Source organism: Sciurus vulgaris (assembly GCF_902686455.1).
Source record: "Sciurus vulgaris genome assembly, chromosome: 9".
NCBI classification, from domain to species: domain Eukaryota; kingdom Metazoa; phylum Chordata; class Mammalia; order Rodentia; family Sciuridae; genus Sciurus; species Sciurus vulgaris.
Genome location: NC_136469.1, coordinates 53,333,959 through 53,361,268, shown reverse-complemented (window position 1 = coordinate 53,361,268; position 27,310 = coordinate 53,333,959). Strand labels below are relative to the sequence as shown.

General features: G+C 32.3%; 1 protein-coding gene across 2 annotated transcripts in view; it reads right to left on the bottom strand.

Moving 5' to 3' along the window:
* TBCK (TBC1 domain containing kinase) overlaps positions 1–27,310 on the bottom strand; it is a 297,654-nt gene that overhangs the window by 189,698 nt on the left and 80,646 nt on the right. For both annotated transcript variants that reach the window (XM_079154680.1, XM_079154681.1), the window contains 8 exons: positions 25,301–25,350; positions 25,011–25,140; positions 15,179–15,277; positions 13,704–13,766; positions 13,095–13,221; positions 11,890–11,940; positions 10,510–10,593; positions 1,304–1,389 (listed from right to left, as the gene is read on the bottom strand). In XM_079154680.1, coding sequence (XP_079010806.1) covers positions 1,304–1,389; positions 10,510–10,593; positions 11,890–11,940; positions 13,095–13,221; positions 13,704–13,766; positions 15,179–15,277; positions 25,011–25,140; positions 25,301–25,350 — 690 coding nt within the window. The remainder of the gene's footprint in view (positions 1–1,303; positions 1,390–10,509; positions 10,594–11,889; positions 11,941–13,094; positions 13,222–13,703; positions 13,767–15,178; positions 15,278–25,010; positions 25,141–25,300; positions 25,351–27,310) is intronic.

Here is a 27,310-nt window from a genome sequence, read left to right as displayed (position 1 = left end):
TATGAAAATGAGATGATACTATACTACTAATTTGTAAACTGCTTTTTCCACTTTAATAATACAATATGTATATTATGTCATCTAAATTTTTCAATAAAACATTTGAAAAATAATTGCTTGAGGACAAGTATTGTGTTTTCAATTTACCTACTGAATGGGATATTTTTAGTGTTAAAAAATGACAAGTATACCAACAGTAACAAAAATGGCATGGTATTGGTACCAAAATAGATAGTTAGACCAATGATACAGAATAGAGGACACAGAGATAAACCCACAAAATACAGTTACCTCATAGCACACAAAGGTGCCAAAAATATATAATGGAGAAAAGATAGCATCTTCAACAAACGGTGCTGGGAGAACTGGAAATCCACATGCAGCAAAATGAAATTAAACCCTTATCTTTCACCCTGTACAAAACTCAACTCAAAATAGATCAAGGACCTAGGAATTAGACCAGAGACCCTGCACCTAATAGAAGAAAAAGTAGGGCCAAATCTTCATCATGTCAGCTTAGGATCAGACTTCCTTAACAAGACTCCCAAAGCACAAGAAATAAAAGCAGGAATCAATAAATGTGATAGAATCAAACTAAAAAGCTTTTTCTCAGCAAAGGAAACAACAATGTGAAGAAAGAGCATACAGAGTTGAAAGAATAAGGGATAGCAATAATATGCTTGTACATTTAGGGATATTAATATCTGTGTGTATAATTTTGGATATTTTTCATTGGTTGTATAAATTTGGTTTACTTTGTAGGCTAATTTCCTTCATCTAAGACCCTTTGCTCCTATTCAACTCTTACATGCTATTGTTGGCAATATAGATAATAAGTCACATCTTATGCTAGATGCCAAACAATACATTATGTGCATTTTGCTTTATACAATTACATTTTAAATTAATGAATAGAAGAAAATAAATATGCATTTGTACTGTCTTGCTATAATAAATGATCTTTGTTTCTGGGAAAAAAAATTCAGTTAAGCATAAATTCCCTATTTCTTCAAAATCAGGTCTGAATATCATAAAATCCAAATGAAAACCTTTCGCAGAATAGTTTAATATAGTCAACACAAAACAACTTGATAATATTGTGTATGTTAAGAAAATAAAGGCCTTACCTTTGACTTAAAGTGAGAATATGGTGGCAATCACAGAAGCACAGTACCCTAATTAGTAGTAGTAACTTGTTTAGATATGGACTTCTCATAACAAAAATTTTAAAAACACACTGTTTTGTGCTACCCATGTGTGCTTTCTTTTTACCTTGTAATCTATTAATGTGCCAAGTACTTACATCAGGAATGAAGCCAATTTCATTGAGATGATTACTCAACTCTGGGTCATGAAATGCAATCATCTGAGAGAAAACAGTCAGATACTCTGAAATGACAAGAAAGTTAGATGATCATGACTTACAACTTACCTCAAAGACATTAAATTCAAACATATTACAGTGTGATTTACATTCTAAATAAGATTTAATCTCTCCATAAAGAAATTTTTTTGAAAAAATTTGTTTTGTCACTGCTTTAATCACTTTACTACTAATTATTAAACAATATACCAAAAAAAAAAACTATGCAACAACTTATTCTCTGCCTTCAGAACTATCAGTTACATTTTGAGCCACAAATTATACACATAATATATGATATTTTCCTACTAAATTCTAAGTACATTTTTCTCTATAGTAAAATTAAATCAATTTCACATTTTTTGAATGTTCAGAAAGTATAACAGATCTTTCAGCAAGGAGCAACATTTATAAGCAGGAATAAATAGAATAATTATGTCTTAAATTTGTTTATATACACAAATTTAGGCTTCTGTTTCAGTTTTAATTTATTTCCACCTATGACAGCATTTGGCATATTTAGGAGCAGGAATCAACATTTTGTTAATCAGAAAGTGGGCACACAGTAGGCAACTAAAAATATCCTTTTTTGATTCTAATCTTATTCTAATTCATAGGGTTAACTGGATTGTAAGTTCTTTCTCATTTTTACCATTGTTTAAATAAGTTAATATTTTAACCAATTTACTCACTATGTGCCAATCTAAGCAAGATAGTGCTAACAATTGATTCCAGGCAAATAAGCATAGTACTTCCATTAAAAAAACAAAATTAAGACATAGTTCAACAAGCTCAACTTCTTTTTCCTTTTTTGAAACTGAAATCACAGTAATTCAATATAAGTTTTTCCTTAATAATCTCAAATCTCTCCTTCATTAAACATCTACTATTTAAAACAATTATTTGGTGAAAATAACCTCTAGAAATAATGTTTGCCTTGCCTTATAAGTTTATGATTCTTAATATTTCAAGAAATAGTACTAAATCCTTTATAATCCATAATACTGATAGCTGTTATACAGATAACAAAACTTCGCTGCTAAGGATCATATGTATTTTATATTGATTCATCCACAGTAGTATCACATATTTTACAAATAAAAGCATGAGATCAAAAAGCAAGGAGATTCCTTAGAAAACTTGGAATGGAACCACCATTTGACCCAGCTATCCCACTCCTTGGCCTATACCCAAAGGACTTAAAACCAACATACTACAGTGACGCAGTCACATCAATGTTCATAGCAGCTCAATTTATAATAGCTAGATTATGGAACCAACCTAGATGCCCTTCAACTGATAAAGGGATAAAGAAACTGTGATACATATACAAAATGGAATACTACTCAGCCATAAAGAAGAATAAAATTATGGCATTTGCAGGCAAATGGATGAAGTTGGAGAATATCATGCTAAGTGAGATAAGCCAATCCCAAAATAAACCAAAGGTCAAATGATCTCTCTGATAAGTGGATGATGATACATAATGGGGGGTGGGAGGGAGGCAAGAATTTTGGAAGGATGGATTGTATAGAGGAAAGAGAGGGGTAGGTGGGGAGAAGGAAAAATAACAGAATGAGACAAATATCATTACCCTATGTACATGTATGATTACACAAATGGTACAGCTCTACTTCATATACAACCAGAGAAACAAGTTGTACCCCATTTGTTTACAATGAATCAAAATAAAAAAAATTATTTAAAAAAAAGCAAAGAGGAGGTATTGTACGCAATACAATAAGAGTGAATATCAAATTCCTGACCTAAAGTGAAGCTTTACTCATGCTGCTGCAGAATTCCTTCTATGTATCTACTGTCTCAACTTTTCCTCTCAGAACAAAACAGGTATAATTTCTATCAGCTTTAAGAGTTACAAATCAAAGTGAAGACATGTGGGTTTAAATTCATTTGTTCTCCTTCCAATTAGTGATGGTATGTTTATGGTCCCAAATTTCCAGAAAACAAAGGTCTGTCACATTAGCTATCATAAGCATTCCACTATATATGGGTAAGTATATAGTTATTAACTTCTAATTCAAACTTCATTTTTAACCCTAAAATTCATGGTTTAATCCACTCTCAACAACTATGCTCCAGTTAATTAAATATCATCCTATTTGAGTCTGATAAATTTAATTACTACAAGGATTTATGTGTCTAGCTATAAATCTACTGAAGAGACCTAATCTACCATGAAAATACTTTCCTTGTGTTCTAGCAAATACTGATGGGAGAATTTATTTAAGCTATGACTCCATATGTGCTCCCTCCACACAAATATATACATTGATTTTATGTTTTATTACAGATTATACACCACTTTATTTGTATTTTTTGGTACTGGGGATTGAATCCATGGGCACTTAACCACTGGGCCAAAACCCTAGACCTTTTTTCATTTTATTTAGAGTCAGGGTCTCACTGAGTTACGAAGGGCCTTGCTAAGTTGCTGAGGCTGGTTTTAAATTCTTGATCCTCCTGACAGCCTCATGAACTGCTGGGATTACAGGAGTATGCCACCAAGCCCAGACACACTGTTTCCTTTATGTAAATATAATTTATAAAACTGGCATAAACTTTTGTTGCACAGAACAGGCTTTCGAATGAGATATAGTATGGTCTGTTATACTTACTAAAATTTTTCTCATAAAACGGAAGATGTGGTAGAACCTATGAAGTCAGTTCAAAGGCACATTACAAGTTATTTAAAAAAAAGCATTTAAAGCTGGGCATGGTGGCACATGCTTGTAATCCCAGCTGCTGGGTTGGCTGAGGGAGGAGGATCACAAGTTCGAGTATAGCTTAGGCAACACAGCAAGACCCTGTCTAAAAATAAAAAGGGCTTGAGATGTTGCTCTGTGGTAGAGTGTTTCACAGTGTTCCTGGGTCAAAGTCCCAGTACTGCAAAACACACAAACAAAAACTCCAACAACAAAACATTTAAAACTCCCCTAAAGTAACTTTTAAAATATCAAAATGTATAGTGCTTTGATTTATAAGTAAAATTGGAAGAATGTAAAGATAGCTATAGAGAAACAAGTCAGTGGTCAGAAAAATACAAAGCATTCTATATGATGAAAACATGAATATACAGTCTTAAACATGAAATAATGTTTTCTCAACTATAGGTGACCTGTATACTTCAAACAAATCAAGGTATTTATGAAAATTTTCCCCAAAACTTCAAGTGATGTTTTTACACTACTGCATAAAAATCACATCTATTTTTTCTGCATTTTAATAAAATCTTATACTTCTTAATTTTCTGCAGATATAGAATGAGAAAAAAGTTCCTTCTCCTAATCTTTTTTTTTTTTTTTTGCAGAGCTGGGGATTTGAACCCAGGGTCTTGTGCTTTCAAGGCAAGCACTCTACCAACTGAGCTATATCCCCAGCCCACCTCCTAATCTTTTTGTATTAAAAATTCTGTTTTTCCTTTAAAACAGCTTACTTATGACATACGTTCAAATGACAATCCCCAAGGAATTCAATGTAAAAATTTCATAACACTACCATATTTTTTGTGCAGCTGTTTATAAATAAGCCATCTGTTTATCATTCAAGAAAATTCATAAAATATATGCAGAGATGAAATTTCAAAAAGCCCTACATATGGCTATTCTTATATGTTCCTTTCTAACCAGTTTTTCAGTTTTTCCCTCTCTTAGCTGGAGAAAGGAAGAGATGAAAGATGATGGGTGATAGATTTAAAGCAAATGTTTCCTCTGCTCACAAATCAGAAATGGTACTCTCAATTCTGTAACCATTTTTTTATTTTTCATCAGGCAGCCAGCTTATACTAAAAATATAAGTAGAGAGCAATGAGCAGCAAGTCATAAATCTCTTGTCAAGTAAGAACTACCCAAACCAAACCCTTTGGTGACATGTTGATTCATGCCATGCAAAAGAAGTCAGTTATTTTTATTGCAAACAAACTAAAATTATCTCCCATTAACAAAATTTTCCAGCTATAAAGTTTGGTCTATTTATTAAAGGAAGCACCAGTCTTTATAACGGAATGAGAAAAGAAGGTTCAAAAGATGAGAAAGCAAAAAGTAATCTTTAGGGACCCATTTTCTTTTATTATTTCTTTTCTCCTTTTTTTTTGCACATTAAGTGAGCAAATTCACTTAGTAATTCTCATAAATTTGTGGTAAAGACAGAATATTTACTATATTAGGAAAAAAATCTCCTTACTCACATGACACAAGACACTTGAAAATGGCAAGATTACACGCTCGATGTATTCCATATTATCTCTAAATACCCTGTCACTAAAGCTATCCATAGAGGGTAAAAGAAGTTCACTGAACTAGAAATATGCAGTGTACTGTTTTTCTAAATACGTATCCTTAGAGTGAAATTGCATATTCTCTCCTGTCTCTTTGGTATTGTTTGGTGGGAAAGGAGATTTACTTTTATATCCCACATTTAACAACTGGACTTTGAACATCGTATACCTGTCTTTCCCTCCTCCCTCCTCTTCAAAGAGTTATTGAATGTTTATGTGTAGTGTGACCACATATCCTAGGTTTCCTGGGACAGTCCAAGTTGGCACCTGGTTGACAGCCAGCATCTGTTGCAGTTATTGTTACTTTCAACCATCAAAAATAGTCAATCTAGCAGGGTATCACGATTAAATTATTTTTCTATTGATTTCTAAGAGGCACAAAGTATTTTAATTCTTAGGAATAAGATTAGTAAATATATTTTAGAAAAACCTTTAAGTAGAAAATATTTTAAGTTCTACTAGCATATATTCATAAAAATGACTTTTTTTCAGAGAGTACTTCAAGTCACCATTGCATATAGAAAGTTTTAATTTCTTGAAAAACAATTCAAAATGGATCAAGGATCGAGGAATTAGACCTGAGACCTTTCACCAAAGAGAAGTAAAAGTAGGCCTCAATCTCCATCACGCTGGTTTAGGACCAGACTTCCTTAACAAGACCCCCATAGCGCAAGAAATACAAGCAAGAATCAATAAATGTGATAGATTCAAACTAAAAAGCTTTCTCCCAGCAAAGGAAACAATCAGTAATGTGAAAATAGAACCTATTGAGTGGGAGAAAATCTTTCCCACACACACTTCAGACAGAGCACTAATCTCCAAATTTATAAAGAACTTAAAAAACTTTACACCAAAAATACAAAGAACCCAATCAATAAATGGGTTATAATTAGCTTTTGAACTAACTGGTTTCACATAAATTAGGATTTTCCCCAGAATTTGTGGAGAAGAATGTGTGTGTTTAATACCTATATGAATATAAAATAACACCATTTTGAAATATTAAAGTTTAAAAGAGGAAAAAACAATGAAGAGAGACATCAATAAGATGAGAGCTGAACATTTCTAGTTCCAAGCCAGAAAAAAACATTTTGAAGAAAAGTAAACCATTCTTTCACAAAACCAACAATCAGTGGCTGTTTCAGTTCCTTAGCTCCCTGTTTCTCTCTTCTCTAACCCACACACAGATCTGACTACTGGCTATTATCAATCATTCTGTACTTTAAACAAAACTGTAATCCTCTTCCTTATTCTTTGTCCTAATAGTCATTCCTCCTTTTTACCAAGAAACTTCAAACTTATCAAGTATTTATGAAACCTTTCCAGACATGCCATCTCTTCTGCCACAAGAAAAAAAATAAAAAAAGACAAATCCTTCCACATCTTGCTCTGTGCTAATACAGTAGTTTGCATGCTTATCTCATGCCTCAATGTTTACTTACTTTCACATTTACATCCCATATTGTGTTATGAAACCCCTTGGAAAAGGATTGAGTGTTATTTACCCTAAGAAGCTCAATAATAAGCAGTGTCTGGCACAGTGATATTACAATTACCTTCTCAAATTAATCAAAATATGCCTTTTCTCAATATAATATATGTGATCACTACAAGAAATGAACAAATGATTTAGAACAGCTTTTCCAATGTTTCTTGGGAAAATATTCATGCCAAATTTTTCAGCATAATATTGAAGAACATCCATTATGGTTTAAAAAGACTCAAACTTAGATTCACTAATAGTTAATTCAAGAGTTTGAACAAAAATTTATAAAAATAACAAAAAATAAAACTAGAAAAAAAGCAATAGTTTGTGAGAGGCCTCAATTATAATGTTAGATGCTAAATACATTACTGATTAATCAAGTAAATATAAGTCCTTTTGGCCTGACAAGTCTTTTCAAGTCATTGTGTACATAGTATTTCTCTTATATTTTAATAAATTAAAGAAGATCTTGTTTTGCTTATTTGTAACTAAGCCTTTTAACATATCTTTAAAAGTCTGTAGGAACAGGTATGAAACACTCTTCATGTTGGAAATTCATTATATATGCAACATATAATATATATCCATCTGACATATGAAACAATTTTTGGAAAACAAAATTTTTAGAGGTAAATAAATCCCACATTTTGTAGGAGAAATCTATATGGAGTCAAAATAGAAACAAGTATCTAGAAGACATCTAATATGGCCCTTGGAGAGCTGTTTATCTGGCCAGGCAACATCCAACTATATAATGAATAGTCTAAGTCCTATAGTAATTGTTTATTTTAGTATTCCCTAAATATTTTCATCTAAAGTATAGGAATCTAGCTCGGCACTGTAAGGGCTTGGCAAATATGGAAAAGGATAGCATCTAGGATTTTATAAGGACAGTTCACTAAACATTATTGTTCCATGTTAGCTTTAAAAACAGCAGTACTATATTGTTGACATGTTTAACTAATGATTAAGAAATTACTATTTGTACTGAAGAAATACTAATCTATTTTCTACCTTTAATCTTTTCAACTTGTCTTTTGTCACATTTGACTGATTATTTACATTGCTTATTCTCTGAGATCTCCTGGTATTATCCAAGATGTTATTAAAATTACTCATTTTAGTGTTACTGTAATCTAATCTTCTATTTTAAGTTTTGTTTTTTTTCCCCCAGTATTGGGAATTTAGCCCAGGGCATCCCTGTGTACTAGACAAGCACTCTACCACTGAGCTAGATCTGGTGTCATTGTAATTTTAAAGGAGTGCAATGTCAATTCTATAATAAACATCACTGCTAAGGGTAATAAGAAAACTATGGCTAAGTATGGGGCACATCCCTATTAATAAAGTCTAGGGTCACTCTATAAAACTTCACAAAATGTCTGAAGATGGTATTACATGACCCTTGAAGTGGATGGCCTTACTAAATTAACCTACAAGCAAAGAGCAATTTATTTCCTATAAAATACATTTCTCCTTAATTAGTAAAAGCAAAAAGTTAAACTTTTTAAAAAGCATTCTCACATCAATCTCAACTTTATAAAAGTCCCTGTGGTAGGAATGTGCAAAGAATTGGGCATATCCATGTCAGATCAAACGTTTCTAAATATAAATCAATAGAGGGTACTTTCAAAACTAACATGAAGACACTGAATCATTATTTCAATACTCAGAACCTACCCACATTGTAAACACAGAGATGTATGCATGATCACATGGCTTTCTTATGAACATAAAATTTTTTTAAAGATTTTCATTTTTTTACTATATTCTAATAAAAATCCTGTAAAACATAATTGTATTTGCTAAGCTATTTAGCTATTTTTTTTGCTTTTAGTGTTTTATCTTTTTGTTTTTATTTTTCTTTGTTTCTTTCTATTTTCCTATTATATTGATCACTGTTATGGGTTAGATGTGAGGTGTTCCCCAAAAACTCATATGTGAGACGATGCAAGAAGGTTCAGAGGAGAAAGGAGTGAGTTATGAGAGTTAATCCCTAATGAGATTAACTGGTAACTGAAGGCAGGTAGGCTGTGGCTGGAGGAGGTGGATCACTGGGGGGATGTTTTTCGGGTACATATTTTGTATCTGGCAAGTGGACTCTCTCTGCTTCCTGATCATCACGTAAGCCCCTTCTCTTCACCACACTCTTCTGCTATGATGTTCAGCCTCACCTCAAGCCCAAAGGAATGGAGCCGGCTGTCTAAGTAGTGAGACCTCTAAAATCATGAGCTTTCTAATAAACTTTTCCTCTTCTAAAATTTTTTTTTTAGGTCTTTTCATCCTAGCAGTGCAAAGGCTGACAAAAACAGTCACTGCTTCTTTAATTTAATATTAATTTCCATTCAAGTAAAAACATTACTAATTAAGATCCAGCTTACTCAAAATTTTGTAAATCTAGTTTTTCTACTTCATCTCTTCAAACTGAACAACATCAAACCATCAGGATATAAATAAAACCCAGCACCAATTCAAATTCTTTATAATTGTCATAAAAATGGCAAATGGGAGACTATTTGAGCAGTTTTGTGTTCTGTTCTAAAAGAAATACAAAATCTTAAGAAAATACCATGTCCTTTATTAGTGTAAAAACAGTAATAATAGTAACGTGAACATAAATAAATAATAGCAGTTACTGAATGTTTCATGTGCTAGGTTTTTAAAATTTTTATTATGTTAAAATTTACAAATAATCTTTTCATTTTAGATGTGAGGAAAATGATATACAGAGAAATTGGTTTTTGTCCTATATCACACAATAAGCAATGAAGCTTAAATCTGAAACATCTGATTCAAAAATACATATTTTTAACTTCTGTTATACTAGTTCCAAAAAGGTGTCCATAAATTATATTAGAAGTTTAAAAGCAGCTGAAGTTAGCCTGAATGAACTGATAAATTAGTTATGCTCTGACTTGTACTCAGAGAGAAAATGTGTTTTAGGGAAGTGAAGAAAGGTGAAGTATATTTTGGGTGTTTAAGCTTTGGGAATGAGATGAATGAGAAGTGTTTTCAATACTCACACATTTAAATACTGTTTAAACTTTTTCTAATTTACTCGAGGCTTGTTGCATGATAATGCTTTTTGTAGACAATTTTAATTGTGAGAGAGACAAAAAGTAACCTCTAATTTTTTTAAACTATCATGCCTGCATTTGAACTGAATTGAGATTAGATATTAAGTACTCATTTAGAAATATGACTTTTTGTGGATTTGGAGAAAGACAAAACTTTCTCATTTCTCTTTATGAATTTTAGTGATGGGTCATCACTACATTTTATGGGGTCAAAACCATAAATTAAATTGACTATTGGTTATTTTTTATATACGTACTTTGCCTGCACAAAGATAAGTTATTTGCTTACCTTGTATTACATGCGAGTTGTCTTTCAAGAAGAAATTATATAGGTATTTGGGAATAAAAGCAGACATACATGCATAAGCCAAGGCTAAGAAAGAATAAGGCAGATAAAATATTGGTTAATAGGGTAAATGACAAGCTGTCACTCACTTACTTAGCACATATTCTTTGAATCTTCGGTTAAACAATGGTTATGGTATTCAGTGCTAGAAATACAAAACTAAAGGGAAAAAAGCCTCAGTTCTTTAAAATAGAAAACATTTTAGACACTGAAAGATAACTATTCTAGTAACTTCAAATTCAAATCATTATCCCACAATAACAACTTTTATTACCAGAACTTTATGCATTTTTAAAATTTCTCAGCTTGATCATATTAATTATATCTACAAACCTTATAATCTTTAATTAGTGCTGATGTAAACAAGAGTCTGTAAATTTCAGGATTTAAGAATACTAGCTATAACCTATTTTTTCAAACTCAGATCCCTTATTATTCTTGGATCAATATGACTGATAATTTAATATGCCAAACTAAACACAGCAAAAGCTCTAGTCTATATTAATGAGTGAAAATATCAGAGACTAGCCTATTTTTAAAACCATTCAAATATGACATTTTAGTTCTTTGGGATTATGTTATTACTACTCAATTCCAGAAATCTATGAAAATTCTGATATGAAATAGAACTTGAAAAAATAGAGATTATGAGATTACATATATAAATTAATGCAATATACAATAAATGCTCTATATGTGATTTATAATTAGGGGCTTGAAATTTGAATCAATTAAATCCAATAAATATTTATTGAAAAATCTACTATAAAAAGGTAGTAAATGGGCAGAAAATAAAAACCTATCATTAACCAAAAAGCTATCAAAACAGTATTAAAACATTAATATGTAAGTTACTCAAATACAAAATCGACACAAGATAAATTTCCTGAAATACAAAGTGCTATAGGTCAGGAAGAGTAAATCTTCATTAAAATGGTGTGTTTGAACTGACACATTTTGGAGATACAAGATCAAGGAAAAATACAGCCAAGAGTGATTATAAATGCTTTAAAAAGTATCCTTAGGTTAAAACTAATCTTTAGAGAACTCAAAATCTTCTCTCAAGTTTCATAAAAATGGTCACCAATGTAGGTGAATGAATTTAGAATAATCAGTTCAATTCCCACAAATCTCTAATCATAGTGTTGTTACAACTAAAACTCTCCAGTAACAAATTAATCCTTCATGTCCTCTAAGATGAATCTTACACGCTTTCACAAAATTTCATAGTATTTACAAAGTAGAATGGAAGAACTTTAAAACAAAAACCTTTTATCTTTCAAACAAATATTTTAGCATAATACTCATGATAAAGAACCTTACCTTCATTATTGAAATTTAGATAGAGGAATGGAGCACAAAGTGAGTCAAGACCTGATGAGAGGGGTTGGAACAAAGGAGTCAAATGAATAACCCATTGGAATTGTAGGCACATACCTTACTCAGTTCTCTGCATTACCTCCCAAAAGATTAAGCATCATAAGTATTACCCACCCAGACATGCATTCCTTCTTGAGTTATTGTGAGCAATATCTAAAAGTGTCTGAAACATGGCAAGTGTCAAAAACAAATCAGTTATTCTTAACAATATTATTATGAGGTAAAGAGCAATATGGCAGTAGAAAAACAAAAATGTCAGAAGGCTTGGAATATGGTCCCATCTCTGCTACTAACTCTGTGATCTTAGCAATAACTTAACATCTTCGGGCATGTTTTCTCATCTAGGAGATGGAAGTTTGTCTTATGTCCTTTTTCTCTGGAATTACTTTTTGAAATTCTTTAAAATTTGTGAAGTGAAATACAAACATCTAATATATTTAGTTTATTGATAATAATGCTGTTCATATGTTGTCAAGTTGAAAAAAAAAATGCACCTAAATCTACCTACAATAAATTAGGAAGACATAGAACACCTCTGACACATGAAGTCAGGAAAAATAACACTTACTTTTTTAAGTATAACAGTAAAAAGCAGAAATATAAAAACAACTGTTATAGCAAAACATTCAAAAACATGGAATGGAATTCTAATTTATAAATTTTTTAATGACCATTAAAAATAATAATAGCAAAAGCTAAAAAATTAAAGGAAAACAAGAAGGGAATAAGTAAAATGAGCAGTTTAAGGTAAGAATTTATGCTTTAGTTTCTCATAACTATGATTAGCATAATTTAGGAATGATTAATAAACATTTCAAGTAATCCAAAATTGTTTGCGGCATACTATTTTAATATTTGTGTAAGTATTAAGATTGTATACATGGAGATTACAAAAGCACCAAATATTCCACTTTTCTAATCAATGTGATTGCAAGATTGTTTAATTTCAAAAATAGAGTATTTAAATGATGTCTGCTTTCCACAAAGTTTAAAAAACAGATGTTCTCTTATATACCTCTCTAAAGTGAATCAGAGATTTAGTGCTGGATCTTCTTAAAGCAGGATGTTTGATACTTAGTTTTAAATTTACAAATTGTCAGTCACACAATAAGCTCCTAATACTCCAAGTCTTAAAAATAATAAATTACCTTGCCAGTACACAAGATCAGGATGAGATACTACCCAAGCTTTTAATACACGCCTAAATTTTGCATGACCTTCTGGTGATGATAATAGCTCATCATACTGGTGGCAGCGAGGAATATCCACTTCAATCTATAGAAATAGTAAAGTAATAAGGTGTAATTATGACAAAGTGATCCCTTAAAAACCCCTATCTTTAATCCTTAAAAAAATAAGAGTGAGCATAATATAAATTACAGTTTATTTCAACTTCATAAATTTCATAAAAAGTTTAAACATTTTTTATTAATTTCTGGAAACAACAAATAAGTTCTATGTTTATCTAAATCAGGGAAATAGACCATTGCTTTTGAAACGACACGTATTTATAGTTTTCAAGATATCTTCCTTTACTGACTGGCCTAAGGAAAGGCCAGTCAGTAAAATTTTCAGGAAAAGAATTATTATTTTTTTAAAAATGGTTACTTGATCTAAAGTACTACAAAATGTTGTTCTAACTCATTAATCTATAAGCATAAGATCAGCTGAGTATTAATAAAGAAAGGAAGATTTCCTCATGCTTTTCTAAAATTTTAACACTGGGCAGAGTTATCTTACATTACTTAAAATCTTACTTGTCTATCTGTAGGAATTGGTGTATCTTTATCAATTGCATCATACTTGGCATGAATAGCTCCCTGAAAAAAATAAAATGTTAATATCCTTAATAAAATTGATAATACATGATAAATATCTCCTATTCTAAATGTTTGGGACCAGAAATGACAATTGACAGACTTTGGAGTTTTTCTGATTTTGGAATATTGGCATAAACTGTACTGATTAAGTATCACTATCTGAAAAAGATCCAAAACCTGAAATACTCCCAAATATGACTTTTTGAGCAGTGTGTCAGTATTCAAAAATTTTCACATTTTGCAGCATTTCATAGATTTCATATTTTTAAATTGTGGATAGGCAATAGGAAAAACCTATTTCTTAAAAATATCTGTCTTCGAAAACCTACCCAAAATAGGTGTATTCAAACCCAAGTGTATTATACCTCAACCTTAGAGTAATTCTCTGTGTCTTTAACAGTGTATGATAAAAGCTATTTTGCTGAAGCAGACTTGGGAATTGCAGAGACCAAAAAGTAAAAAACTTCTGTGACTCACTTTGCTACAGAGTATAATATGACACAGCTTTTTTGTTTTCTATTCATTATTAACTTTTAAATACCAAATTTCATAAAGAAATATAGAGTTTTTTTGGGGGGGCATCTTATAAGAAAAATTTCTGTTAAAGTCAGTAAACAAAGAAAAAATAAAACAGAACATTTCAAAGAAGTAGTGGTATAGTGCCTAGAAACAAAGGTTTGGGATTGACTGTATATCATGAATTACAGAAGTATTTGGTACTAATGGGATCATTTCTATTTTTCAGTTTTGTTAATACAGAAGAACATATAAATAAACTACTTCAAATTTCGGTCATAATCTATAGGACCAAGCATTAAAAAATTCTTATTTTTTTCTGGCTCATCATCATGACAGAGAAAAAACCCAGGGATTTGGTGACATTATTTGCTGTGTCAATTTCTTTTGGACGCCTATTCAATGAGAGATTTAGACAATCCAACGTCAAAAATCCTCTTGGACTTGAGTATTGTAAGTCCTATAATACTAATAATTAATATATTACACGGACCATAGACATTCTTGTACACAAAATTCAAATATTTTTGTAGACTTTCATCAAAGCACTCAAGAATAAAACAAAGAAAATTCTTCTAATAAAGTTCCGGAAAGGATTAAAAACAATAATTTTTAGTTGGTGGTAGTAGATATCTACAAGAGAATAAAGGAAGATTTTATGTGAGCACCATTAAAGAAAACGTTTAACAGCATAAACCAAACAAATCTTTAAGTACATTTTTCTATTTAATTCTTTTCATATGTATTCTTTCTACTTAAAATAGTCAAATATTCTAATGTTCATATTTACTGTATAATTTTCTAATAATTTAAAAGCATATGTGTAAACACTCTTCTTTTCTCTTTTATTAGCACTACTTATTAGTCAGGTTCTAAACTTCTCTTTTCATTTTTACCTCAACTCCCAGAAGAGCAGCCCACGTTAAACCCCTCATTAGAGGAGGAATGTCAATTCTTGCTTCTTTCCAAATTTGATTTTTTTTATATGGATAAGCCTATGATATAAAAAAAGAAATTAGAAAATTCAAAAAATTAAAATCATACCAAGTATTTTTTTTTTTCCTATCACAGTGCAACAGAACTAGACATCAATAACTAGAAAAACTTTGGAAACCATACAAATACATGGAAATTAAACATGCTTCTGTACAACCAATGGATCAATGACAAAATTAAGAAGGAAATTTTTAGGTGGGTGAGTCAGACTGCCGGCCTTGCAGAGGTAGCAGGCGGGCACCCAACCCGCCTGCCTTGCGGAGCTAGGTAGCAGGCAGACAACCTTCCCAACCACCAAGACGAAGGCAGACACCATCAATGAGCAACCTCGCTGGACCAACACACTGAGGTCTGTCACCATCACAGAGCAAGCCAGCAGACAAGCCAGCCCACCTGCATAGCGGAGCTAGCAAGAGGCTTCTTTATAGGCTGGTGCAGGGATTCTGAATTATTTCTGAGGGTGTGGCCATCATCATTGGAAGGGCAGCTCCCTTCCTGAGATACCTACGGGAGGTGAGAGGAATTTGACAAGACCCAGGAGTCAAGAATAAGAGGTATTGAGAGACTTTGGAACAACTCAGAGCCACCGGGTGAGTCTCTCCCACTGGTCGGGCTCCCCAGAAGGGACAGTAGTCCCGAAATGCAGGGACTACAGCATAGAGTAGAGTGGCCCAATTAGACTCCCTTGCTGGAGCTGAGAACCCAGTCAACCGGGAGAACTGCAGAGGAGGGCCGCACAGTGAGAGGCTTTGAATGCAGAGAGAGGGTCCAAGGCCCAGGCAGTAGCTCTGGTCCCCAGGGAATTTAGCAGAGGAAGGCCTCTCAGTGAGGGAGTCCCTCCCAGGGCCAGGCTCTCCAGCCCAGGCGGTAAGTCAGAAATCCTAGGAACATCATAGAGGAGGGCTTTCCAGTACAGGTGGTAGTTCTGGAACAAAGGGAACGTCTTGGAGAAGAGCTGCCCAGCGAAACTTCCCTACCAGATGAATCTTCCCCACTTGGCAAGGCTTTCTCACCAGGGCAGTAGAACCAGAGACACAAGCCCAGATCAGACATGCCCCAGCCTACAGTCGAGTCCCCCTTTGGCTGACCATCAGTCAACAAGTGGAGGCGCTGCTGCCCACTGACAGAGAATATACCCCAACAGAAGGCCACCATCCCTAGAGGGGCAGCTTCCTAGTGGAGCACCTAATTATCAAGTTCCTCCAAAACTTCAGGCTACTGAAGGTCAGGAGGTGAGTTACTGGAAATCTACAGAGACAAAATTAGTCAATAGAGGATATCTGCAATATTCCAGAGTTTCACTACTAGAGGGGTAGATACCTGAGCAATATGAGAAAACAAGGGAAGAAAATGTCCCAAACAAACCTAGATGGTATAGCAATAATATCCAATGACGGCATGGCAGAAGAATGTCAGAAAGGGAGTTCAGAATGTACATAAGTAAAATGATCAGGGAAGCAAACAAGGAGATGAAAGAGCAAATGCAGGCATTGAATGATCGCACCAATTGACAGTTAAAAGAGCAAATACAGGAAGCAAAAGATCATTCAAATAAACAGAGATATTGAAAAAAAAAATGAACAGAAATCCTTGAAAAGAAGGAAACAATAAACCAAAATGAAACCTCCATAGAAAGCATAACCAATAGGAGAGAACACCTGGAAGGTAGAACCTCAGACATTGAAGACAAAATATTTAATCGTGAAAACAAAGTTGACCAAACAGAGACGATGGTAAGAAATCATGAACAGAATCTACAAAAATTATGGGATATCATGAACAGGTCAAATTTAAGAATTATTGAGATTGAGGAAGGCTTAGAGAAACAAAGGAATGAATAATCTATTCAATGAAATAATATCAGAAAATTTCCCAAATCTGAAGAATGAAATGGAAAATCAAGTACAAGAGGGTTATAGGACTTCAAATATACAAAATTACAACAGACCCACACCAAGCATATTACAATGAAAATACCTAACATATAAAATAAAGACAAAATTTTAAAGGCTGTAAGAGAAAAGAATCAAATTACATTCAGGGGGAAACCAATACGGATATCAGCAGATTTTTTAATCCAGACCCTAAAACCTAGAAGGGCTGGAACAACATTTTTCAAGCCCTGAAAGAAAACGGATGCCAACCAAGAATCTTATACCCAGCAAAACTTACCTTCAGATTTCACGATGAAAAAAATCCTTCCATGATATACAAAAGTTAAAAGAATTTGTAAAAAGAAAACCAGCATTACAAAACATTCTCAGCAAAATATTCCATGAGGAAGAGATGAAAAACAATGATGCAAATCAGGAAAGGGAGGAACTACACTAAAGGAACAGCCAAATAAAGGAGAAACCATGTCATGTCAATAAAAAAAAAAAAAAATGAGCCAAATGACCGGGAATACAAATCATATCTCAGTAATAACCCTGAATGTTAATGGCCTGAATTTATCAATCAAAAGACAGAGAATGGCAGATTGGATTAAAAAGAAAGATCCAACAATTTGCTGCCTGACTCATCTCACAGAAAGAGATACCCACAGACTACAGGTGAAAGGATGGGAAAAAACATACCATGCACACGGATGCAGCAAAAATGCTAAAGTATCTATCCTCACATAAGGTAATGTGGACTTCAAACCAAACTTAGTCAGAGGAATAAAGAAGGACATTTCATACTGCTTAAGGGAAGCATAAATCAGCAAGACATAACAATCATAAATATCTTGCACCAAACAGTGGCTCATCCATATACATCAAACAAATTCTTCTCAATTCCAAAAATCAAATAGACCACAACACAATAAAAAGGTGCTTTTAACACACCTCTCTCACCACAGGACAGATCCTCCAAACAAAAACTGAACAAAGAAACCATAGATCTCAATAACACAATCAAAGATTTAGACTTAATGGATATTTATAGAATACACCATCCAACAATGAGTGAATACACTTTCTTCTCAGCAGCAGATGGATCCTTCTGTAAAATAGACCATATTTTATTTTATGCCACAAAGCTGATGTTAGCAAGTACAAGGAGATATACTACCTTGTATTCTATCATATCATAATGGATTGAGATTAGAAATAAATGACAGAGTGAAAAACAGAAACTACTCCAACACCTGGAGATTAAATAATACACTATTGTATGATGAAAGGATAACAGAAGACATCAGGAGGGAACTAAACAAATTCTTAGAGGTAAATGAGAACAAAGAAACAACATATTAAAATCTCTGGGACACTATGAAAGCAGTACATAGAGGAATATTTATTTCATGGAGTGCATTCAATAGAAGAAGAAAAAAATCAACAAATAAATGACCTAACACTACAGCTCAAAGCCCTAGAAAAAGAAGACAAAGCAACACCAAAAGTAGTAGAAGACAGGAAATAGTTAAAATCAGAGCTGAAATCAACTAAATTGAAACAAAAGAAACAGTCAAAAAAATTGACAAAATAAAACGTTGGTTCTTTGAAAAAATAAACAAAATTGATAAACCCTTAGCCACAATAACAAAGAGAAGGAGACAGAAAACTCAAATTACTAAAATTCAGAATGAACAAGGAAATATCACAACAGACACGAGTGAAATACATGACATAATTAGAAGCTATTTTGAAAATCTCTACTCCAACAAAATAGAAAATCTCGAAGACATCAACAGGTTTCTAGAGACATATGAATTAACCTAAACTGAATCAGGAGGATATATACAATTTAAATAGATCAATTTCAAGTAATGAAATAGAAGAAGTCATCAAAAGCCTATAAATAAAGAAAAGTGCAGGACCAGGTGGGTTCTCAGCCGAGTTCTACAAAACCTTTAAAGAAGAACTCATTCCAATACTTCTCAAAGTATTTCATGAAATAGAAGAGGAGGGAACCCTTCCAAACTTATTCTATGAAGCCAATATCACTCTGATACCTAAACCAGATAGAGACACATCGAGGAAAGAAAATTTCAGACCAATATCCTTAATGAACATTGATGCAAAAATTCTCAACAAAATCTTAGCAAATCGCATACAAAAATATATTAAAAAGAAAGTGCACCACGATCAAGTGGGTTTTATCCCAAGGATGCAAGGTTGGTTCAACATTCGGTAATCAATAAATGTAATTCACCATATCAACAGAATTAAAGTCAAGAATCACATGATTATTGCGATAGATGCAGAAAAAACATTTGATAAAATACAGTACCCGTTCATACTCAAAACACTAGAAAAAATAGGGATAGTGGGAACATACCTTAACATTGTGAAGGCCATCTATGCTAAGCTCATGGCCAATATCATTCTAAATGATGAAAAACTGGAAGCATTCCCCCTAAAAACTGGAACAAGGCAGGGATACCCTCTTTCACCACTTCTATTAAAAATTGTCCTCAAAACTCTAGCATGAGCAATTAGACAGACCAAGGAAATTAAAGGAATAGGAATAAGTAAAGAATAACTCAAACTATTCCTATTTGCTGATGACATGATTATATATTTAGAGGAACCAGAAAATTCCACCAGAAAACTGTTAGAACTCATAAGTGGATTCAGTAAAGTAGCAGGAAAGAAGATCAATGCTCATAAATCTAATGCATTTTTATTCATAAGTGATGAATCCTCAGAAGGAGAAGTTAGGAAAACTACCCCACTCATAATAGCCTCAAAAAAAAAATAAAATACTTGGGAATCAATCTAACAAAAGAGGTGAAAGACCTCTACAATGAGAACTACAGAACACTAAAGAAAGAAATTAAAGAAAATCTTAGAAGATGGAAAGATCTCTCATGTTCTTGGATAGGCAGAACTAATATTGTCAAAATGGCCATACTACCAAAAGTGCTATACAGATTCAATGCAATTCCAATTAAAATTCCAATGATGTACTTCACAGAAATAGAGCAGCAACTATGAAATTCTTCTGGAAGAATAAGAAACCCAGAATAGCTAAAGCAATCCTTACCAGGAAGATTGACGCAGGGGTTATCGCAATACAGAACTTCAACTCTACTACAAAGCAATACTAACAAAAACGGTATGGTATTGTTACCAAACTAGACAGGTAGGTCAATGGTACAGAAGAGAAGACATGGACACAAACCCAAATAAATACAATTTACTCATACTAGACAAAGGGGCCAAAAATATGCAATGGAGAAAAGATAGCCTCTTCAACAAATGGTGCTGGGAAAACTGGAAATCAATATGCAACAGAATGAAACTAAACCCCTATCTCTCACCCTGCACAAAACTCAACTCAAAATGGATCAAGGATCTTGGAATCAGACTAGAGACCCTGCATCTTATAGAAGAAAAAGTAGGTCCAAATCTTCAACGTGTCAGCATAGGATCAGACTTCCTTAACAGAACTCCCATAGCACAAGAAATAAAAGCAAGAATCAATAACAGGGATAGATTCAAACTTAAAAGCTTTCTCTCATGAAAGGAAACTATCAACAATGTGAAGAGAGAGCCTACAAAGTGGGAGAAAATTTTTGCCACTCGTACTTCAGATAGAGCACTAATTTCCAGAATATATAAAGAATTCAAAAAACTCTACACCAAGAATATAAATAACCCAATCAACAAATGGGTTAAGGTAACGAACAGACACTTCACAGAAGAAGATCTATAAGCAGTCAACAGATATATGACAAAATGTTCAACATCTCTAGTAATAAAAGCAAATCAAAACAACCCTAAGATTCCATCTCACCCCAATTAGAATGGAGATTATTAAGAATAGTAGCAACAATAGGTGTTGGAGAGGATGTGGGGGAAAAGGTACACTGATACATTGCTAGTGGGGCTGAAAATTAGTGCAGCCACTGTGGAAAGCAGTGTGGAGATTCCTCAGAAAGCTTGGAATGGAATCACTATTTGACCCAGCTATCCCACTTCTTGGCCTATACCCAAAGGACTTAAAATCAGCATACTACAGAGATACAGCCACCTCAGTGTTCAAAGCTGCTCAATTCACAAAAGCCAGATTGTGGAACCAACCTAGATGCCGTTCAACTGATGAATGGATAAAGAAACTGGTGTATATACAATGGAATATTAATCAGCCATGAAAAAATAATAAAATTATGGCATTTGCCGGCAAATGGATGAAATTGGAGAATATCATGCTAAGTGAGATAAGCCAATTTCAAAAAACCAAATGACAAATGATCTCGCTGATAAGCGGATGATGACACATAATGGGGCATTGGGGGGGCAAGAATGGAGGAAGGAGAGACTGTATAGAGGGAAAAGAGGGGTGGGAGGGGTGGTGGGGGGAGAAAAAAATTAACAAAATGAATCAAAAAGTATTCCGCTAGGTAAATGTATGATTACACAAATGGTATGCCTCTACTTCATGTACAGAGAAACAAGATGTATCCCATTTGTTTACAATAAAAATAAATTCAAATAAAGAATAAAAAAATGAATTCATAATAAGAAAAGAAGGAAACTCTTAAATTCCTTACAACAAATAACAGAAACAATATAATAAAATCTATGGAATAGAGTAAACATGGTACCAACAGCGAAGTTTGCACCAAACAATGCAGCAAAGAAGCAGAAACACCTCAAAAAAAAAAACAAAAACAAAAAAAAAAAACAAAAAACAAAAAACAAACAAACAAACAAAAAAAAACCGAGTTATCACTATATTTAAAGGAATTAGGAAAATAAGAGCAAAACAAACCCAAATTATAAAAATAAAAATAAATAATATCAGAAAAGAAACAAATGAAATAGGCTAAATGGCAATACAAAAAGATTGAGGAAATGAAGAATTGGTTTCTCAATGAGATAAACAAAACTGATAAACCCTTAGACTGATGGAAAAAGAGAGATGACTCAAATAAATAAAATCAAGTGTTAAAAAAAGAGATGCTACAATTGATACCACAGAAATGAAAAGAATCATTAAAGACTATTATGAAAGTTATGCTCCCACAAATTTGATCACCTAGAAGAAATGAATGAAATTCTGGGCACATATCCTTTCAAAGACTGTATTGTAAAGAAATGGAAAATCTGAAAAGACCAATTACAAATAGCAAGATTGAATCAATGACAAAAAATTCCCCTATCAATGAAAAAACCAAATGTTTGAATTCTATAAAATATTTAAAGAAGAACTAATACCAATTATTCTCAAAATATTTATGAAAAAGTAAAAAGGAAGAAATCTTCCAAACACATTCTTTGAGGACAGTATTACCCTGATATCAAAACCAGACAAGGAAACAAATAAATAAAATAAAAGACTAATATCCTTGATGAAAAAAATCCTTAAATTTCTATCAAACTGAATGCAACCACATATTCAAAATATTCGCCATGATCTAGTGGGATGTAAGGATGGTTCAATATACACAAATTAATTAAGTGGGATACCACTTAGTACCACATTAATAGAATGAAGGACAAACATCGTATGATCATCTCAACGTATGCAAAAAATTTGATAAAATCCAACAGTCCTTCTGTGATAAAGGATCGTGAACAAATTAAGTACAGAAGGAATGTGCCTCAATATAACAAAGGCCTTATGTAAAAGAGTTTACATACTGAACAGAAAAATGTTGAAAGCTTTCTCTTGAAGATCTAGAATAAGACAAAGATGTCCACTTTCACTACTTTCATTCAACACAGTACTGAAAGTTCTAGTCAGAGCAAGCAGGCAAGAAAAAGAAATAAAGGACATACTAATTGAAAGGAGGAAACTAAATAATAACTGTTTGCAAAAAACTATTAAAACTAATAAATGAATTCAGCAGGTTTCCAAGATACAAAATGAACATACAGAACCCAGTAGCATTCATTTCTATATGCCCATAGTAAATTATCTGAAAACTACACTGAGAAAGCAGTCCCATTTACAACAGCTACAAATAGACAAACCCCCTTGAAAGCTTGTGATGGAGACCGAGTCTGAGGCTTTCTGATGCCAGCACAGTTGAAAGGACCCTGGCTACTATTAAAAAGACAATATAATAAGTTCTGCTGAGGATGTGGAGAAAATGGATCAATTAGATGCTTTTGGTGGGAATGTAAATTACTAAAGCCATTCTAGAAAACAAAACAGAATTTCCTCAAAATATTAAAAATAGACCTATCATAAGATCCATTGCTGATTATTCAAAGGTGATCAGAATGTTAAAGAGACATCTTTACTCTCATGTTTATTATAGCACTATTCATAATAGTCAAGGAATGGAATCAACCTGTGTTCATCAAATGAAGAATGGATAAAGAAAATTTGGTGTACACACACACACACACACACACACACACACACACAATACTAATTAGGCTTAAAAGGATGAAATTCTGTCACTTGTGATCACAAGGTAGGAATAGGAATATAGGTGGTAAGTGAAATAAGCCAGGCACAGAAAGACAAATATCACATGATCTCACTTATAGGTGAAATCTAAAAATGTTGATCTCATAGAAATTTAGAGTAAAATAGTGGTTACTAGAAGCTTGGGAGTGTAGTGGTGAGGGAGAGATATTGGTCACTATTTATCAAGTTACAGTTGGAAAGGAGAAATTAATTCTTGTGTTCTTTTGCATAGTACTGTGACTAGAAATAACAATAATGCATTACCCATTCCAAAAAAGTTAGAAGAAAGGACATTGACTGTTTTCATCACAAAGAAATGATGAGAAGACAGATATGCTTACCTTGATTCAAACAACATACAATGCAGAAATGTATTAAAAAGTCACATTGTACCCTATCAATATGTGTATTTTGTCAATTAAAATAATAAAAATAACAGCATAAAAGAAATAAAAAAAATTTCAACTTAAGATCAAGTTCTACCTTTTAGTTCTTGATATGCCAGAGATAATGATGAAGTGTTCTAGAATAAATTTCTAAGTATCTCTAATCACTGGGACTTGTTTCATTTATAAAAATAAGCTGTGGAATGGACCTCAACTGTCTCCAAAATTTGTAAAATATAATTAAAAAGAGGAGCTTATTTTAATTGTTTTTAATTTCATTTTTATTTTGTGCTCTGGGCAGATTATGAATGAGTCATATAGAGAATTAGGGTACCAGCTTCATATGGGTTAAACAAGATAATGTACATAAAGGATTTTGTTAAAATCTAGTGATGGATGTGGCTACTTATATATGTTGCATATGAATTTCTCCTTTTATAAATTTAAATTTTATGAGAGATTTCTAGAAGAGAATTAGTAGAACAGAGGATATGGGTGTAGTTTGAGTTCTTGATATATACCTCAAAATTACTTTAGAAAATGTTCAGTCAATTCAGAATTAGTCTAAAAGAATCAATTCCAATCTCCATATGCCTTTGTTTACTTTTTGAGTTTGATATGGAAAAAAGTCCTATATTAAGTTTAATTTTTTTCATTTCTACTAAGGATAAAGAATTAAAAAACATTTATATATTTGTATTATGTACTTTATCCACTTATCTCTTTCAATAGTGGTGGTTTTCCACTAATTTTAAGTCTTCTTTAAAAAGGAAAAAATATCCTTTATCTAACATATTTTGCATATGTTCTCACATTTTGTTTTACTTTTCAATTTTTCTTACTACGAATTTGCATCACTTTTATAATTAAAGTTAATCAGAGAAGATAGGTCACAAAAAACTAGTCTTCTCATGACATCACAATTCACTAAGAATTAAAGTATTAAAAATTGTGTATGTGCTATTGTTAACACTTTGTAATTTATAATCCTTACCTTTAGTAGTCTGTCAAAGAGAATAATTCTGTTTAGTTGGTACTCGGTGTCCCTCTCCCGGATGATTAAAGGGAGAGTGGCAGCTGCAGACAATTCATTATTGCTGTTTGAATGAGGCAAATTAGACTGACTGTAAAGAGGAACAAAAGCAAAAATATTGACAAAACAGCACAAGATTCTAATAAACTAAACATCATTTTAAATGTTCTATTTAGAAGGCAGTTTTAAAGAAAAATGTAAATGTCTTACAATAATAGAAAAGTATAAAATGAGATTTTATATATACTCACTCATCTTCAAGTAATGGATAAAACGATTCTCCACCAACATCTTTTAATCTCTGTGAATTAAAAGAAAATATTGATGTATGATCATCTTAGGCAGTATACTGATGTGTATTTAAATAGTAATATAAACAATCATAATTTGTGATGGTACCAAGAAAAGTATAAAACAGAATCTAAAAATTATTTCTTCTAAACATTCAAACATACCATGCCTCTACTGATTAAGGCTTAGTAATAAAGAATAGTTTTTTTGTTCCTTTACCTATAAATATCACTAATAAATATTAAACATTTATTATATTTTTCTGACCATAACACAAAATTGTTAACATTAGTATAAAATTTAAATGAATACTTTAAAATTATATGAAGCAATACTAAAAAGAAGTTTTCTACATATATACACAAATATATACACACGTATATATACACACATACACACATATATATATTAAAAGCCCAAGTTACTTTTACTTAGGCATAACACAAACTAAGTCAAAATATTAGTAAATGAATTCAACAGAATTTTTTACATCATACTTTGAACATATACTATAGCTAATAAATCAACTGACAAAATTCATTTAATGATTTTTCTCCACAAATTTATTAGCCTAAATGTTGCTCCAAATAATAATATTTCTAGGATTATTTTTAAAAAATGTATGTAGGCAAGCAGTACTAAAATCTTAGTCTCATTCTAAGCAGAGTGATTAAAGTTAATGAAATCTTATGTGCTACTCTGCTCTTCAAATTCAAATTTGAAGGCAGAATATCTGCTTCTATGGGGACTGACACAAAAGTTTAAGTTCTATATGCCATCATTACAAATCTACTGGTAAGAATCATCATGTTTGCATGTGAGTTATTTCCAGAATTTTAAAAGTCAAAGAAAATCCTTTATGCAACACTGAAAATTTGGCAAATACCAGATCTATACCTGGCTCTTATCTAAAACTTGACAAGCTATGTATTTATCCTGAAACTAAGATTCATAGATTCAAATTTTCAATAAAGTAAAAATTTCACCAAGTTTTACTATATTATTAATGCATATATCTTTTTAAAAGTTGGCTTTGAATATCTTGACTATCCTGAATATAACAGATACTATTTTGTAAGCATATATTCTGATTCTCTTTTCTAAAACAGTGCATATGGATTGTAAAAGGATGAAAATACACAAAAATATTTAAGGTAAAATATGCTATTTAGTTTCCATATTATCTTAAAAATGAACAAATTAACATTTCTTAATAATTATGTAAGGAAAATATGTTAAAGAACTATAAAGAAATGGAGATAGTAGAATGGAAGCCTTGGGTTCCTTTAACTTGGCTTGAATTTTATTTAAACTGAAAAACAAATTAAAGAGTATAAAGAAGTCAAATGAAACTATATACTTCAGATATAATTTATTTACTTCTTTTTATTGTTATTTTTCCACTATACACATCTTTCAGAGATCATAAATTCAGTGTATTGAGTAGTAACATTTTCTGTTGTGGCATTATAATAGACAAGAGTTTATAAGGCCCTCCTACTATATAACAGTTATAATATTAGATAGGTGGAAAAGCCTTAAAAAGTAAGAAAAAAGCAGTGTTAAAAGAAGCTGGGGACAGAGAGAGGTCAGGAACACTGAAGTATTCTGGTAACTGTGGTCTAGAGACTTAGAGCTTAAAGAAATAAAGGTTTGGGTGAATACATAAAGGTAGCCAGACCAAAGTAGCCTCTCCTAAAGCCAGGTAAAGACAGAACTATGTATGTGTGTAGATGCAGGGTCCACAGGGTGGTGGTGGAACTGCTAACCTAGATGCAGACAAAAAAGAAGTGTATTATTTTGGTCTTGGCTACAGATGACTGAAAAATAAAAAGGCAAGACTTGAAAACAACAACCAAAAGAATGAGAAGTTATACTCTACTTAGGTATGATGTGTCAAAATGCATACTATTGTCATGTATAAATAATTAGAACAAATAAAAAAAAAATAAAAAACAACTTGAAAACAG